At 37.3% G+C, this 13853-nt stretch overlaps 2 protein-coding genes across 3 annotated transcripts in view; both read right to left on the bottom strand.

The window, feature by feature from the left end:
• Window positions 1-1092: 1092 nt before the first annotated feature.
• LOC138706658 (intraflagellar transport protein 81 homolog) overlaps window positions 1093-13853 on the bottom strand; it is a 96777-nt gene continuing 84016 nt past the window's right edge. Inside the window, exon 15 of the transcript XR_011334043.1 lies at window positions 1093-1652. The gene's annotated coding sequence lies outside the window, so the exon portion shown is untranslated. The remainder of the gene's footprint in view (window positions 1653-13853) is intronic.
• The window catches only part of LOC138706657 (zinc finger protein 64-like), a 41527-nt gene continuing 29318 nt past the window's right edge, over window positions 1645-13853 (bottom strand). For both annotated transcript variants that reach the window (XM_069836202.1, XM_069836203.1), the window contains exons 9-10: window positions 9039-13111; window positions 1645-8629 (exon numbers count right to left, since the gene is read on the bottom strand). In XM_069836202.1, coding sequence (XP_069692303.1) covers window positions 12198-13111 — 914 coding nt within the window. In that variant the 3' untranslated portion in view covers window positions 1645-8629; window positions 9039-12197. The remainder of the gene's footprint in view (window positions 8630-9038; window positions 13112-13853) is intronic.

The following is a 13853-nucleotide window of genomic DNA, read 5'->3' as shown; positions in this document are numbered from 1 at the left end:
ATGGTTTATCAACTGACAATAAAATATTATTTTGTAATTTGTGTCAGTGTGCAGTATCATCTACACAAAAGTTCCTGGTGCAACAACACATTACAACTAGTAAACATCAGGCCAACAAACAACTAAATTCCAAGCAGAGACAATTGTTTTTAACACAACCAACAACATCGAATGTAAGATCTGAGTTTAACATCGACCTGTGCCGTTCTCTCATCTCTGCTGATATTCCTCTCTACAAACTAAAGAATAAGGTCTTCAGGGAATTCCTTGAAAAATATACTCAACATACAATCCCGGATGAGTCAACACTTAGGAAGACGTATGCTCCATCCATCTACAATGAGACAATACAGAAGATAAGAGATGAAATTAAAGATAGTTCAATTTGGGTTTCCATTGATGAGACTCCCGACAAAGAAGGTAGACTTGTTGGTAATGTAGTTATCGGTTTGTTAAGTGAACAATATTCTGAACGAATTCTTTTACATTGTGATGTTCTAGAAAAGTGCAATAACAAAACTATAGTTAAACTGTTCAACGAAGCTATGGGTATCCTGTGGCCAAAGGGTATTATGTACGATAATGTGTTATTCTTTATTAGCGATGCTGCCCCTTATATGGTCAAAGCTGGACAAGCATTATCTGTTGTATATCCTAAATTGACTCATTTTACTTGTGTGGCGCATGCATTTCATCGTGTGGCAGAAGTGGTCAGAGACAATTTCCCTAAAGTAGATTTGTTGATTTCATCAGTGAAAAAAGTATTTCTCAAAGCTCCCAGTAGAGTTAACGTGTTGAAAGAAATGTACCCTGAAATTCCATTGCCACCAAAGCCAATTTTAACTAGATGGGGTACATGGCTAGAAGCAGTTGAATATTATGCCGAACATATAGACTCTATTAACAATGTTCTCCTTGCATTGGACTCTGAAGATGCAGTCTCAATTGATACTGCGAAAACAGTTACCTGTGACATAAGTGTGAAGAATGACTTAGCTCACATTCAGCATACATTTTCATGCATCATAAAAACGCTCAAAAGTCTCCAAAATAGGCACCTTTCACTATCTGAAAGTTTTGAAATTATAAATAGTACTGTGGAACAACTGAATCGTGGTAGAGGTAAAGTTGCAGATGCAGTAAGAGCTAAGGTGGACACTGTACTTTCAAAAAACCCTGGATATGAAGAACTACAAAAGGTTGTTGCTGTGATGAGTGGTGAATCAACAGTGAAGATTAACTTGGACTTATCCCCAGCAGACATTGTGAAATTGAATTATGTACCAGTTACTTCTTGTGACGTCGAACGCTCTTTTAGTCAGTATAAATCTATCCTCAGAGACAATAGAAGAAGATTCACTTTTCAGCACTTGAAAGAAATGTTTGTAACCTATTGTTATGGTAACAGACAATAAAAATTGTGTTTTGTTGAAACTACATTGGAAGATAAGGTACGTCCATTATATTTTTTGTTTAGTTTGATTAAAATGTACCAATATTTAACGTACATAGTCATTTTTTTATAATTTTAAGTCCATATTTAATTCCATATTTTGGTAAAAATCCATATTTAATTCCATATTTTGGTAAAAATAACTACATATATATTTACATATTTCATATATTTTTAGTCCATATAAATCCGTTCCCTGCTTATGAATAATTTCAAGTTAGAAATATGGTCGAGCATAAAAAGTCGTATGAAACTTGCCTATAATGGTAATTAAGACACTCGTATGAAAATTATGAAACTCGCTTGTGCTCGTTTCATAAACAAACATACTCGCGTCTTAATTACTACCATTATAGGCTCGTTGCATAATGTACTATTATGGTGCCACGAGACACATTCACCAATTACTGTTCAAAGAAATTTTAGAAGGGAATATGGACGACCACCATCTGATTACAAAAGCATTGTTGGTTGGTACAGAAAGTTTAAGGAGACTGGAAGTGTAAACTCCCGTCCGCGATCAGGGCGTCCATCCATGATGGAAGAGAGAGTTAAGACTGTGCAGCACTCATTTCAAAGAAGCCCTTCCAAGTCTATTTGTCATGCATCTCGTGAACTCGGAATTCCACGGTTCTCAGTGCAAAAAATTTTGCATAAGCGACTTCACATATACGCTTATTAAGTCTGGATAATGTAAGCTTTGGAGCCAGATGACTGCCCTCACCGTGCTGCTTTTGCGACCAAAATTTTTAGACAAATGAGTACATGCAACGTGTCTGTTTTTCAGATGAGTCTACCTTCCACCTTTCTGGAAAAGTAAACCGGCACAGTGTGAGGATATGGGGTTCAGAAAATCCTCATGTTGCCATAGATCAGAGAGATAGCCCAAAATTGAATGTCTAGTGTGGCTTGATGCATGACAGTCATTGGTCCCTTCTTTTTTACCGATCATTTACTTGGATATGTTGCAGCTCTATGTTAGGCTGATCAGATTTTTTATGGTCCAACAGGGGACATCGGCAATTTCAAGAAAAACCACAAACACTTATCTAGTTACTATCCGTTGAAATGTTGCAGAAATTACATGTAACAGTAGATACAATTATAGAACTTTGCACACTAAATTTGTAGAGTATCTTAACTTTCTGAATTAAATGAATAAACACAGATAACTTCTATACATAATTATAGCGACTAATAATTCAATTTCAGTACTGACGCATGTATCGAAGGCTTTCACATAATATTGTACACACTGAATTCTAACAAACACATTTTACAAGTACTGGTCTGAAGAATATATCTTTTTAAGGATCTGTTCATTCCCATACAGCTTCATACTAAGTTCTTCACATGAGAAATGAAAGTTTGTTTTCACTTGTAACAAAGCTGTCTCAATTTTCATTTTTGACTTTTCATTAGTCCAGGTTGAGTTCATTGTGGAGAAAAGTCTTTCAACAGACGAATTACTGACTGAAAGACATATGATTAATGACACTATTTTGAGAAGATTTTCAAATGGAATAGGAATTTTTTTTGAAATGTTGAAAAACATCATACCAATTTTCACCTGTTGGTTTGTCACAAAACTTTTCATTTTTTGAACTACTTAAAAATGGACGCTGCAGCAGTTCTAATACGTCTGCACAACGCGAATGAAGACAAAGATGGTATATCGTATGTTCTTCTCAAAGAGTGCAGAATATCTTATACTATGCTCGCTGGTTCTCCTGTCTCATACTGAGAACTGTTCAGAAATGTGCATGAATCAGAACAGTTTCATCACGATACTTAAATAGTCATGTGTAAAATGTCATTGAAAGAAAATCAAAATTTCTGGGGACAAAATTAATTTTCGGGGACAAAAAGGGGACATTTGCTCCCTGGGGACAGCAACTCAAAACCGGGGACTCACTCCAGAAATTGGGGACTTCTGACCAGCCTACTCTATGTGGTACCTCAACTTAATGACCTGCAACCCATGGTGATAGTCCACCAAGACGGAGCACCACTACACTGGGGATTAATTGTTTGATAGTTCCTGGATGACACATTTCCTAACAGATGGATTTGCCGCGATGGTCCGACACCCTGGCCACCGTGATCCCCAGACATAATCCCACTAAACTTTTTCTTTTGGTGTTATGTCAAGGACAGAGTATATGCAACACGTGTGACAGGGTATATGCAACACGTGTACCTGATCTGAACATCTTGAGAAGAAGGATAACTGACGCTGTTGCTAGTGTCACCAAAGAAATGCTGCTAACATATGGAGTGAAGTTGAATATCGCTTAGATGTTTTGCGGAAGACAAGAGATGCGCATATGGAAGTGTACTGACTTTTTTTTATAAACTTCAAGAGTTTATCTTTCATCTGTCACAAGTAACACAACTCTAACTTTAATAGTTTTTATTTTATAATAAGTTGTAATGTTGGAAAGACTTTATGGCCACCCTGTATATAAACCTGTATGTATAATAAAAATAAGCTCACAGCAACTACAAGCTGCACAAATCGCATATAATATATTATAATAGATGCAAATTTCTGTAAAATATCTTAAAATAGAGAAAGGATTTCAGATTTCAATCTTAGATTGCAGTTGTTTCCAAAATTTGGCAATTATTTATCGCGAAATCTTCAGGTAGATACTCATAACTAAGTAGGTATGACAGAATAAATTAATTGTTATATGCAGTACTTACAAATCACCTATAAATCAACAAAGACAGAACCAACTTAGTGTCTGAAATGCATTAGTGATGTCTTTGTTGTTATAAAGGAAAATATCTCCAGCATCTTTAAACCTTCAATTAAGTCCTGAACCACAACAGGTTAAGAAACAATTTCGCGTAAGGTATGCGTACAATATGAGCTGCTGAACTTATACAATAGAACAGCTCATGCACATAACTTCATGGACTTCTTCAGAAATGCAGAATATCCTGGTGCATCATCAGATATTAACATAGCCGAGCATTTCAGGGCAATATTGAAGAACGCAGCAGAGACTCTAATGATGCAGGAATGTGGACATCATAGGTATTCTTGGAACTGAAGGCGTAACTTAAAGAGGCTCTAAATGACATGGAATGGGATAGAGATCCTTTTGCACACTGCCATGTTCCCATCCTGAAGGAATGCATACTGTCTGGGAGGCAAATGGTGTGGAATATGTATAAAAATGAATAAAAATAATTGATTAAATGGCGATCTTACTCGTGTTAATTATGTAAGCATGTGCGGCTTACAGCTGTTTCGGTGCTTCATCACCATCCTCAGAGCCTACTAGATCTCGGCACTATCTCAACTTCGCTGTCTGTTGTGTGAGTGCATTCATGTGATGAAGAGTTGTGTCAAATAGTGTGTGTGTTCTGAAATTGATCTGTGTGTTGAGAATTTGATTGGGGTGTGTTTTAGTGTGTCTGTATATTTCATATTGTTCTAGTGTGTTGAGTTTTTGGTTTTTGGGTTGTATGTGTAGGATTTCCATGTCTGTATTTATGTTACTGTATGTGTGGTTAGCATTAGTTATATGTTCGGCATATGTAGATGTATTGTGTCCTCTGGTTATTGCTTTAATGTGTTCTTTGTATCGAGTTTGGAATGATCTGCCTGTCTGTCCAATGTAGAAACTTTCGCAACTATTGCATGTGAGTTTGTATATACCTGTGTGGTTGTATTTATTTGTTTGTGTTGTTTGTGTGTTGAGATGTCTTTGTAGTATGTTTTCTGTTCTGTATGCTATGTTGTATTTCTGTTTTCTGATTGAGGATGCGATCTTGTGTATGTTTTTGTTTTGGGATGTTAGTGTGATGTATTTCTTGTGTTCTTGTGTTTGTGTCGTGTTTTGTGTGTTTTTGTAACACGAGTAAGATCGCCATTTAATCAATTATTTATGTTTGAGTGTTAAAAGTAGTATACGAAAAGATTCAACATGAAAAATGAATAACTAAAGAAGTGCATTTATATGGGTTAGATTTTACATTGGATCCCTAGTCATGGTTATGACTCCATACACAAGAAATGGATGAAGAGCTCTCATACTTTTTTTAACATTCTCACTAGGAGTTTATGTGGTCAGCATCACATTCTGGTCACAGTTATCCCCACGAGCTATATTCAAGGATAAAACTAAGGCCATGTCTTTTAAAAGATACATAGTTCTAATCAGTGCTTTTTTCTAAAGAAAATGGTGGTGGAACTCCATGTAAAATTTGTTAGAGCAGACGGTGAGATAATTACGGCCCAGTGCACAGGGAATTAAAAACTGTTATGTTAAAACATAATTAAACCTTATTTTGACATCACACTGCAACTTTCAAAATAAATACAAATTAAGTCCATATTAGTATGAGTATAAACCAACTAAATCTGGTTTAACAAAATTATAAATTGGTTTGCAACCAAGGCATTTACTATACTATATATCGGTACCCTTTATTACCGACCCTGTTCAACATCTACCGTAAACTGGGATTACTTTGAACACAGAGGAAACTTTGAACATTTTTTCAGGAAATCATATTTAGGTTTCTACATGCTGCACTTCTTATAGATGGAGGTAAATTTGGTATGAGAATGATTTTTATGATAATTTACCTCCATCTTTAACAAGTGCAGCATGTAGAAACCTAAATATGATTTTCTGAAAAAAATGTTAAAAGTTTCCTCTGTGTTCAAAGTAACCCCAGTTTACGGTACTTGAAGGATTTAGTGAAGAACTGTTTTCAGAATATGGTAGGAGGAAGAAGAATAAAGTGCATAAAATTTGCTGATGATATGTCGTTGTTAGCAGAAGAGGAAAGATACTAAGGGATATGTTAGTGGAGCTAAATGACAGCTGTGAGCAGTATGGAATGAAGATAAATGCAAATAAGACGAAGACCATGGTCATAGGAAGAAAAATACAAAAGATAAACTTGCGAATTCTAAATGAGGCAGTAGAGCAAGTGGACAGCTTCAAATACTTGGGGTGTACTATAAGCAGTAACATGAGCTGCTGCCAGGAAGTCAAAAGGAGGGTAGCAATGGCAAAGGAAGCTTTCAATAAGAAAAGGAGCACTTTCTGTGGATCTCTGGAAAAAGAACTAAGGAAGAGACTAGAGAAGTGCTTTGTGTGTAGTGTGGCATTGTATGGGGCAGAAACATGGACATTACGACGAAGTGAAGAGAAGCATTTGAAATGTGGATATGGACAGAAATGGAACATGTGAATTGGACAGACAGAATAAGATATGAAACTGTGTTGGAAAGAGTGGGTGAAAAAAGAATGATGCTGAAATTGATCAGGAAGAGGAAAAGAAATTGGTTGGGTCACTGACTGAGAAGAAACTGCCTACTGAAGGATGCACTGGAAGGAATGGTGAACAGGAGAAGAGTTCAAGGCAGAAGAAGATATCAGATGATAGACAACATTAAGATACATGGATCATTTGTATGCAGAGACTAAGAGGAAGACGGAAAATAGGAAAGATTGGAGAATGCTAGGTTTGCAGTAAAAGACCTGCTCTTCGGCAGAACACTATGAATGAATGAATACTGGTACCCAAAGTATTAGAGAATTTTCCACAGCATAGTCATTTCTTCATTATTTTCTTCTTTCCTGTTAAAATGCTATTTCCTTGTGACATCTGTTGCAGTATGGCGGTCTTGCAGCAACTAAGATTTAACATACTTATCAGGTTTGAAGTTTACTAAAGGAGACCTGATAATTCTAATAAGAAGCAGGTTATTCATGGTGTTAAGTACTAGGGATGATCTCAGGGAAAAGACAATGACGTTGAGCTAAGAGAAGCCCCACAATATACTGGAGGCGCGAAATTCGAACATATCTCGGCTCTGTGGTGAAAAATATAACAGAAAGTTGCCAGAACTGTGTTCTGGGATTATGTGGCAAATTATACAACAGAACTTATTGCTATACAAGAAGCCCTCCATAAATAATTTATCAAAATATCCCACACCTAAGGAAATATGGATACCAATGGATAGCAGAAGCTCAATTCAACATCTTCAGAATTATCATGAACTATATGACAGCTTGCAAATCAAGCTTTTTCAGGTATAACTCCCCGTAAAGTTGATTTGAATTATTTCGAGGGAAAAATTGTTCCGGGGTCGGGTGTCGAACCCGGGACCTTTGGTTAAACGTACCAACGCTCTACCAACTGAGCTACCCAGGAACTCTACCAGACACTGATCCAATTTTTCCCTCTATATCCACAAAGTGGGCTGACAACTGTCAAGCAACCAACATTGAGTGCACACTAACTCTGTGTGACTTAAATTGTGGTTTTCTGTTAACGAACAGTGACGTGTATTATGCAAATCAAGCTTTTTCAGGTATAACTCCCTGTAAAGTTGATTTGAATAATTTCGAGGGAAAAATTGTTCTGGGGCCAGGTATCGAACCCGGGACCTTTGGTTAAACGTACCAACGCTCTACCAACTGAGCTACACGGGAACTCTACCAGACACCGATCCAATTTTTCCCTCTATATCCACAGACCTCAAAGTGGGCTGACAACTGTCAAGCAACCAACATTGAGTGCACACTAACTCTGTGTGACTTATATGACAGCTCATTTACAAATATAGTTAACATCTACAGGTCCTCTCCAAATCAGCAGAAATACAACTACAGTGGATCCCATCATATGTTGGTATATTAGGAACTGAAAAGGCTGATATCTTAGCTGAAGAAAGCTATGAACTAAAGAAACCAATCAAAAACACACTCATCTGCACTGAAATATTCTCCAAATGTAAACAAAGAAGCAAACGAAATTTGGAAGCAGCTGCCGCAACATGAATGGTACAAAGAACAACATCCAGGAACAGCCATTAACTGCCAACTCGAACGAAACACACAAACAGCAATAACAAGATTGAAAAGCGAACATACAAAACATATGAAGATAGTTGCAACACAGAAGATCTTCCCAATATGCACAAAATGCAACATTGGACAAGCTTCACCATCTTACATCTTGTCATGTTTAGGGCTTACCTCTGACTACATCTATTCAGATCCAAATCAATCTTCTTAATGTATCCAGCTGTTTGCTGACAACATAAAGTCCACTATAGTCCACTGTAGTCTATTCAGTTGTTGTTTTTCACGAGAAATGAGGGGTATTTTGATCGGTGTTCATTATAGATGCCTGTTGCTAGTAGCCAGAGTTGGGGTGTAGTCAATCTATACTGCAGGGCTGTGTCTTCTGCAACTGTACTGATGATTTTAATGTACTTCTTTTGTGGTTTATGGATGGACAGTATAGAAGAATGTGTTCCAGATCTTCATCATGATTATTACACCACAGACAAGTAGGATTATCAGAAATGTGAAATCTGGGCAAGTTTTTGTACATTTCCAGGTCATTTGGTTTCTTTTGTACAGACTGTAAAATTTGTCCTTTGTCAGAACAGAGCCAATTGTTGATCCATAGGTTTGTAAAATGAGACTTTACTGAAGCAAAAGCACTGGATAGAGATATCACTTGAAGAGGTCTGGGTTGCAAATATGTTGCCTGTTTTGCAATATTATCGACTTTCTCGTACCCTCTCGTGGGTACTCACCTTGTCATGGTGAGGGGGCTTAAACTTGTTGTTTAAGCTAACAAGTAACAAAGAGGTACCCACATAAGCTGCATTACCACCAACGCAGTCCCTCTATATTTTTCACTGCTTATGATTCATGGAGTCACTCAGTGTAAAATTCTCCAGAGGTAAAATAGTCCCTCAATCAGATCTCCGGGTAGGGACTGCACTGAGAGATGCCAAGAATCGTACTAAAGTACTTATTTGGAACACCAAAAGTCATTCAGATCCAAAGAAGGTTGCACACCTGCTGGAACGACATAATCTCATGGATCTGATCTAAGGACCTTGGGATAAGAAAGAAGAAGAAGGAACATTAAAACCAAACATTTCAGATGGGCAAGGCATGTAGAACATATGGGTGAATCCAGAGAGAATATTAGTTGGGAGACCTGAGGAAAAAAGTTCTTTGGGGAGGCTGACACGTCGATGGAAGGATAATATTAAAATGGATTTGAGAGAGGTGGAATATGATGATAAAGAATGGATTAATCTTGTTCAGGATAGGGACTGATGGCAGACTTATGTGAGGACAACAATGAACTTCTGGGTTCTCTAAAAGCCATTTGTAAGTAATGTGATAGTATTTGGAAAATAGAAATGAACTTCAATGTTAACAGCGTACACTGGAAGTTCCAAACATACAGTGAAAATCCTGCTTCTCATAGCAGCATCCTGTTCCAGGCCGACTATCAACAAAACCATGTGATGACGAAATTATCTGACAAGCATTTGTTCAGAACCCCAAAAAGTCTGTGTGCTGAGTGAGTCGAGAATTATACATTCCTTGATTCTTTCCCTGGAAGATGGATTGGAAGAACAGTGTCTAAAGCATGACCTCCATGATTGCCTTATCTGACTCAATTGCATATTTTTTCCTCTGTGGTTAGGGTCATAGTTATAGCTTAATTCAAGCTGTAGAACTTTCATCTGAAATGTGTAATAATACTTTGTGTGTATATTAAAATGACACGAGAAGACAGAATCACATTTACCAGCAACAATTTACTGGATGCAAGAAAGAATCACATCTAAAAAATAAACACCATTGGAATTTTAAAAAATAACTTTGTATACAGTAAAACCCCGATAAGACACTGTTCAAGGGACCGAGTGTAAACTGCGTATTAACTGGGACCATGTATTAGGCAGGTATACTAATTTTGACTTATATACAGTATCTATTAGCATTCTTCTTTATTGAAATACATGATTCATGAAAGGTAATACAGTATTACTCCATTATGTAATTACTGTACTGTACGTTAAAGACATTTACCATACTGTATGTATGTACTGTGCTTAATTCTTTCGAAAAGAGTCATTTATAGTTGTTTGCCGTGTGTGTGTTCTCTCCAAGTCCTCATGTTTACCACACTTCACTCTCTTGCACTTACAACCTCCCGATGTTGCAACTGCAGTGATTGAGTCGTGATGTTTTATTATCGTTCTTAATATCGATGATGGGATTCCTAATGAATCAGACAGTTGTTTCTGATTAAGAGTACTGTTTTCATCGTACTTTCGTAAGATTTCAAATTTTTCCGATACAGAAAGCATTTTTCGTTTAACACGTATTGTAATCACACTCACAGACACTTCAATACACTAAAGGACAACAAACTGACCAGCAAAAATTTCCAGAATTTTATTACGGTCGAGTGGGGAATGTTGTTTGAGAGAGAGTGTTAGCAAGAGGGTGAGGTATTGTAACTGTATGTAAGCTTTAAGCGCGCAGGTAAAGGGTCCAATAAGAGAGCGTAACAAGAGGGTAGGGTATTGTATAGTATGAAGGTTTAAATGCTCAGGTAGAGGGTCGAATACCAATACTTTTCAGGTTAATGGCACCAGTAAGTTTAATGGCCAAAATGTTTCATTGCTGTTACGGTACATTGCTGAAAATTACATCGAAAATATTCCACAAAAACAGCGTATTATGAGGGACTTGAGCGCAATAAACGGGGTATTTTATAAAGGCGTTATATATGAAATGTGCAGGGACCGGACAAAAAAAGCGTATTACACGGAATAGTGTAATAAGCTGGCACATCTTATCGAGGTTTTACTGTATATTCGAATATCAAATGAACATTGCATGAGCCACGAAGGGAGGATGTGTAGAGGTTCATTGTTATTTTTGGTTCAAAAATTATTTTTTTAAGCTTAAAAAATATTACCTATAATCCATACTCTTTCGAGGAATGCTATAGTTTTTAATGCCTTTTTAAGCCCTTTGCGGTCACATTTAAATGTCTGAGGCAGCATTAAATAAGTGCATGTCCCCTTTCTCGTAGTTCTTGCATACTATTTTTCCAACATGACTGCATGTACACACCCAGAAACAAAATTTGGGCAACCTGAATTTTGTTTCTGGGCCTATACAAAAGGCTCTTTGCGATGCAATTTCTGTTAGATTTTAATGAAATGTTCAGAAAATCTTACTCAAACTATAAATATTTGAAACTGGTCTGGTTTTTTATATACCTACTTTGAAATTTGGTATAATTTTTTAATTTAAAAAATAGCACCAAATTATTTTTGTTCGGGTTATCTGTAAAATGCATAATTAAAAAAATTATTTCTCTGAAGATTTAAGTCAGAATTTATGTTTGTATATGCTAGAAAAAACTGTATTTCAATTTAAAAAATAAATTAAATTTGTGTCTCAAGCAGCATTTTTATGCAGGGCAAGTAGAGAAAAAAACACAAGAAAGAATCATAACTAAAAAAACTAATTGGTTTACATACTTGAAAATTTAAGTAGTATAAGCACTAATAAGCATGAATCTCTGATAAAAATTTGATGACCACAGGTGAAAAATATAGAAGTTCAAGATTTCACTTCAAACTCTCCTTACTGAAGAAAACATCACGAAATCTTTTGTCATGTACTGAAGTTGTACTACTACATATCTGTTGATGTTCATAAAACTAACCTTTCAAAAATGTCAAATCATGCTCGGACACCCTATGTGCAATATCCCTGATGAAAGTAGTTAAAACAAAACAACCTAACCTAACTTTACAAAAATTATAACTTGCATCTAAATATATACACATTAAATATACATACAAAATATCTCACAGATTACAGGTAAAATATCTGAATTCCTAAAAGATTGCCTCATACAATAAAGGTCAGTTCTTATCATCAACTACTGACTGTTTCTCCATATGCAATGAAATTATAGACGGGATGTGGATAGTTGTATCAACTTGAGAAGCTAGTTCAGAGTCACTGCCAGAAGCAGCTTGGATGAAGGTACCGTCACTGCTCACCATGCCTTCCAGTGGACTAGAGAGGACATACTGATACGTCGCTCCAGGTTGAAGTGTCGCAGCTAACTGTTCTACAAGACTTTGATCTGTTGGTAAAGTAATATATTGACCACACCGACCAGTCACAAGAATAGGGGCTCCCTGATTAAGAGAAGCTAGAATTTCAGCATTACGTAAACTATCATCGTTATTCTCTGGAACAGACGAATTCTGAACATAGAGCAACACAGGTTGTGCCACATCTTGCTCTTCTGCAGACACAAGCTGTCCTACCTTCTCCGAGTTCCCCTTCATATCCCTGCACCTGTTAACAGATTCAGGAATCGTCGGTATATTCTTCGACTTCTCAAGCTGATGATCTAACTTCATCATCTCTTTAGTATCCTGATTCTGATTATCGAGGGCTATCATGAAGGGTTCCTGCTCCAGCATGGCGACAGCCCGCTGTTGTTCACAGCTCTCCAGGTCTGGAACGATGCTCTGTTCCATAGAGTTGTCGGAGACAGACGCTGTGCTGGACAGAGTCGTGGACTCCTGCGCCTGGTGCTGCCGCATGTGGCTCCTCCACGAATCCTCCCGCACAAATGCGGCGTCACAAGAAGTGCAGCGGTAAGACTTGTAGCAGAATGGCTTCGAGTGGGCTAGTGATTTTGGCACGCTGCGATTGGAAGACCCAATTTTGCTTCCTACCGGCTCTTTCGTTGCAGCAGCTTTCCCCTTTTTAGTAACTCGCAAATCAGGATGTTTCTTCTTCATATGCGCCTTCAGATTCCCTATAACGATAACTTTTATTAATTCATTTAATTTATTAAAGTGCTAACCAACAGCGCACAGCTCATGTCAGGTTAGCACACAAGGAATACATACTGTGACATAGATATACAGTCTCATACACAGGGACAGTGCCAGCAGAGGGGCTTTGCTAGGCTATTGCCCAAACAAATTTAACTCTTCTATGCCCTACCTAATATACTGAAAGTGACCAGCCTCATGGTCTAGCGGTCAGAGCTTCTGGCTACAGTTCATGAGGTCCCGGGTTCGATTCCCGGTTAGAGCACAGGAATTTTTCCTTAAAGGGGATTATTCCTGTGTTCATCCATGGTCTGGAATTTAGGTTAAGTTTAGATTTAAGACCTCTCCTGGCACTAAATTATCATAATCGTCCTATCACATCATCGGGGTAATGTAACTCTGCCTTCCAGGCGCCCCAACCTCAGAAGTGGGTTACAACTAAACCACAGCCAGGAGAGAAGACCAGAAATGTCGAAAAGACAACCTGGTGGCACTGGATAAAAAAAAATATATATATATATATACTGAAAGTGCAGTAAACACTTGTTTCAGAACACTTCTAATACAATTTATTCATTACTTTACTTAAGGTTGGTTCACAATAAACCGGAAACGAGAATCGGAACAAAAACGAAAACAGTAAAATTGTTAAAATGTGTATATTTAAATTGAGCATTCACAATTAACGAAAAGCTTGCCAGAGTCCGGGATCGGGAACAGAGA

Source organism: Periplaneta americana, chromosome 9 (assembly GCF_040183065.1).
Source record: "Periplaneta americana isolate PAMFEO1 chromosome 9, P.americana_PAMFEO1_priV1, whole genome shotgun sequence".
NCBI classification, from domain to species: domain Eukaryota; kingdom Metazoa; phylum Arthropoda; class Insecta; order Blattodea; family Blattidae; genus Periplaneta; species Periplaneta americana.
The sequence above is the reverse complement of the archived record's forward strand: the minus strand, read 5'-3'. Positions and strand labels throughout refer to the sequence as shown.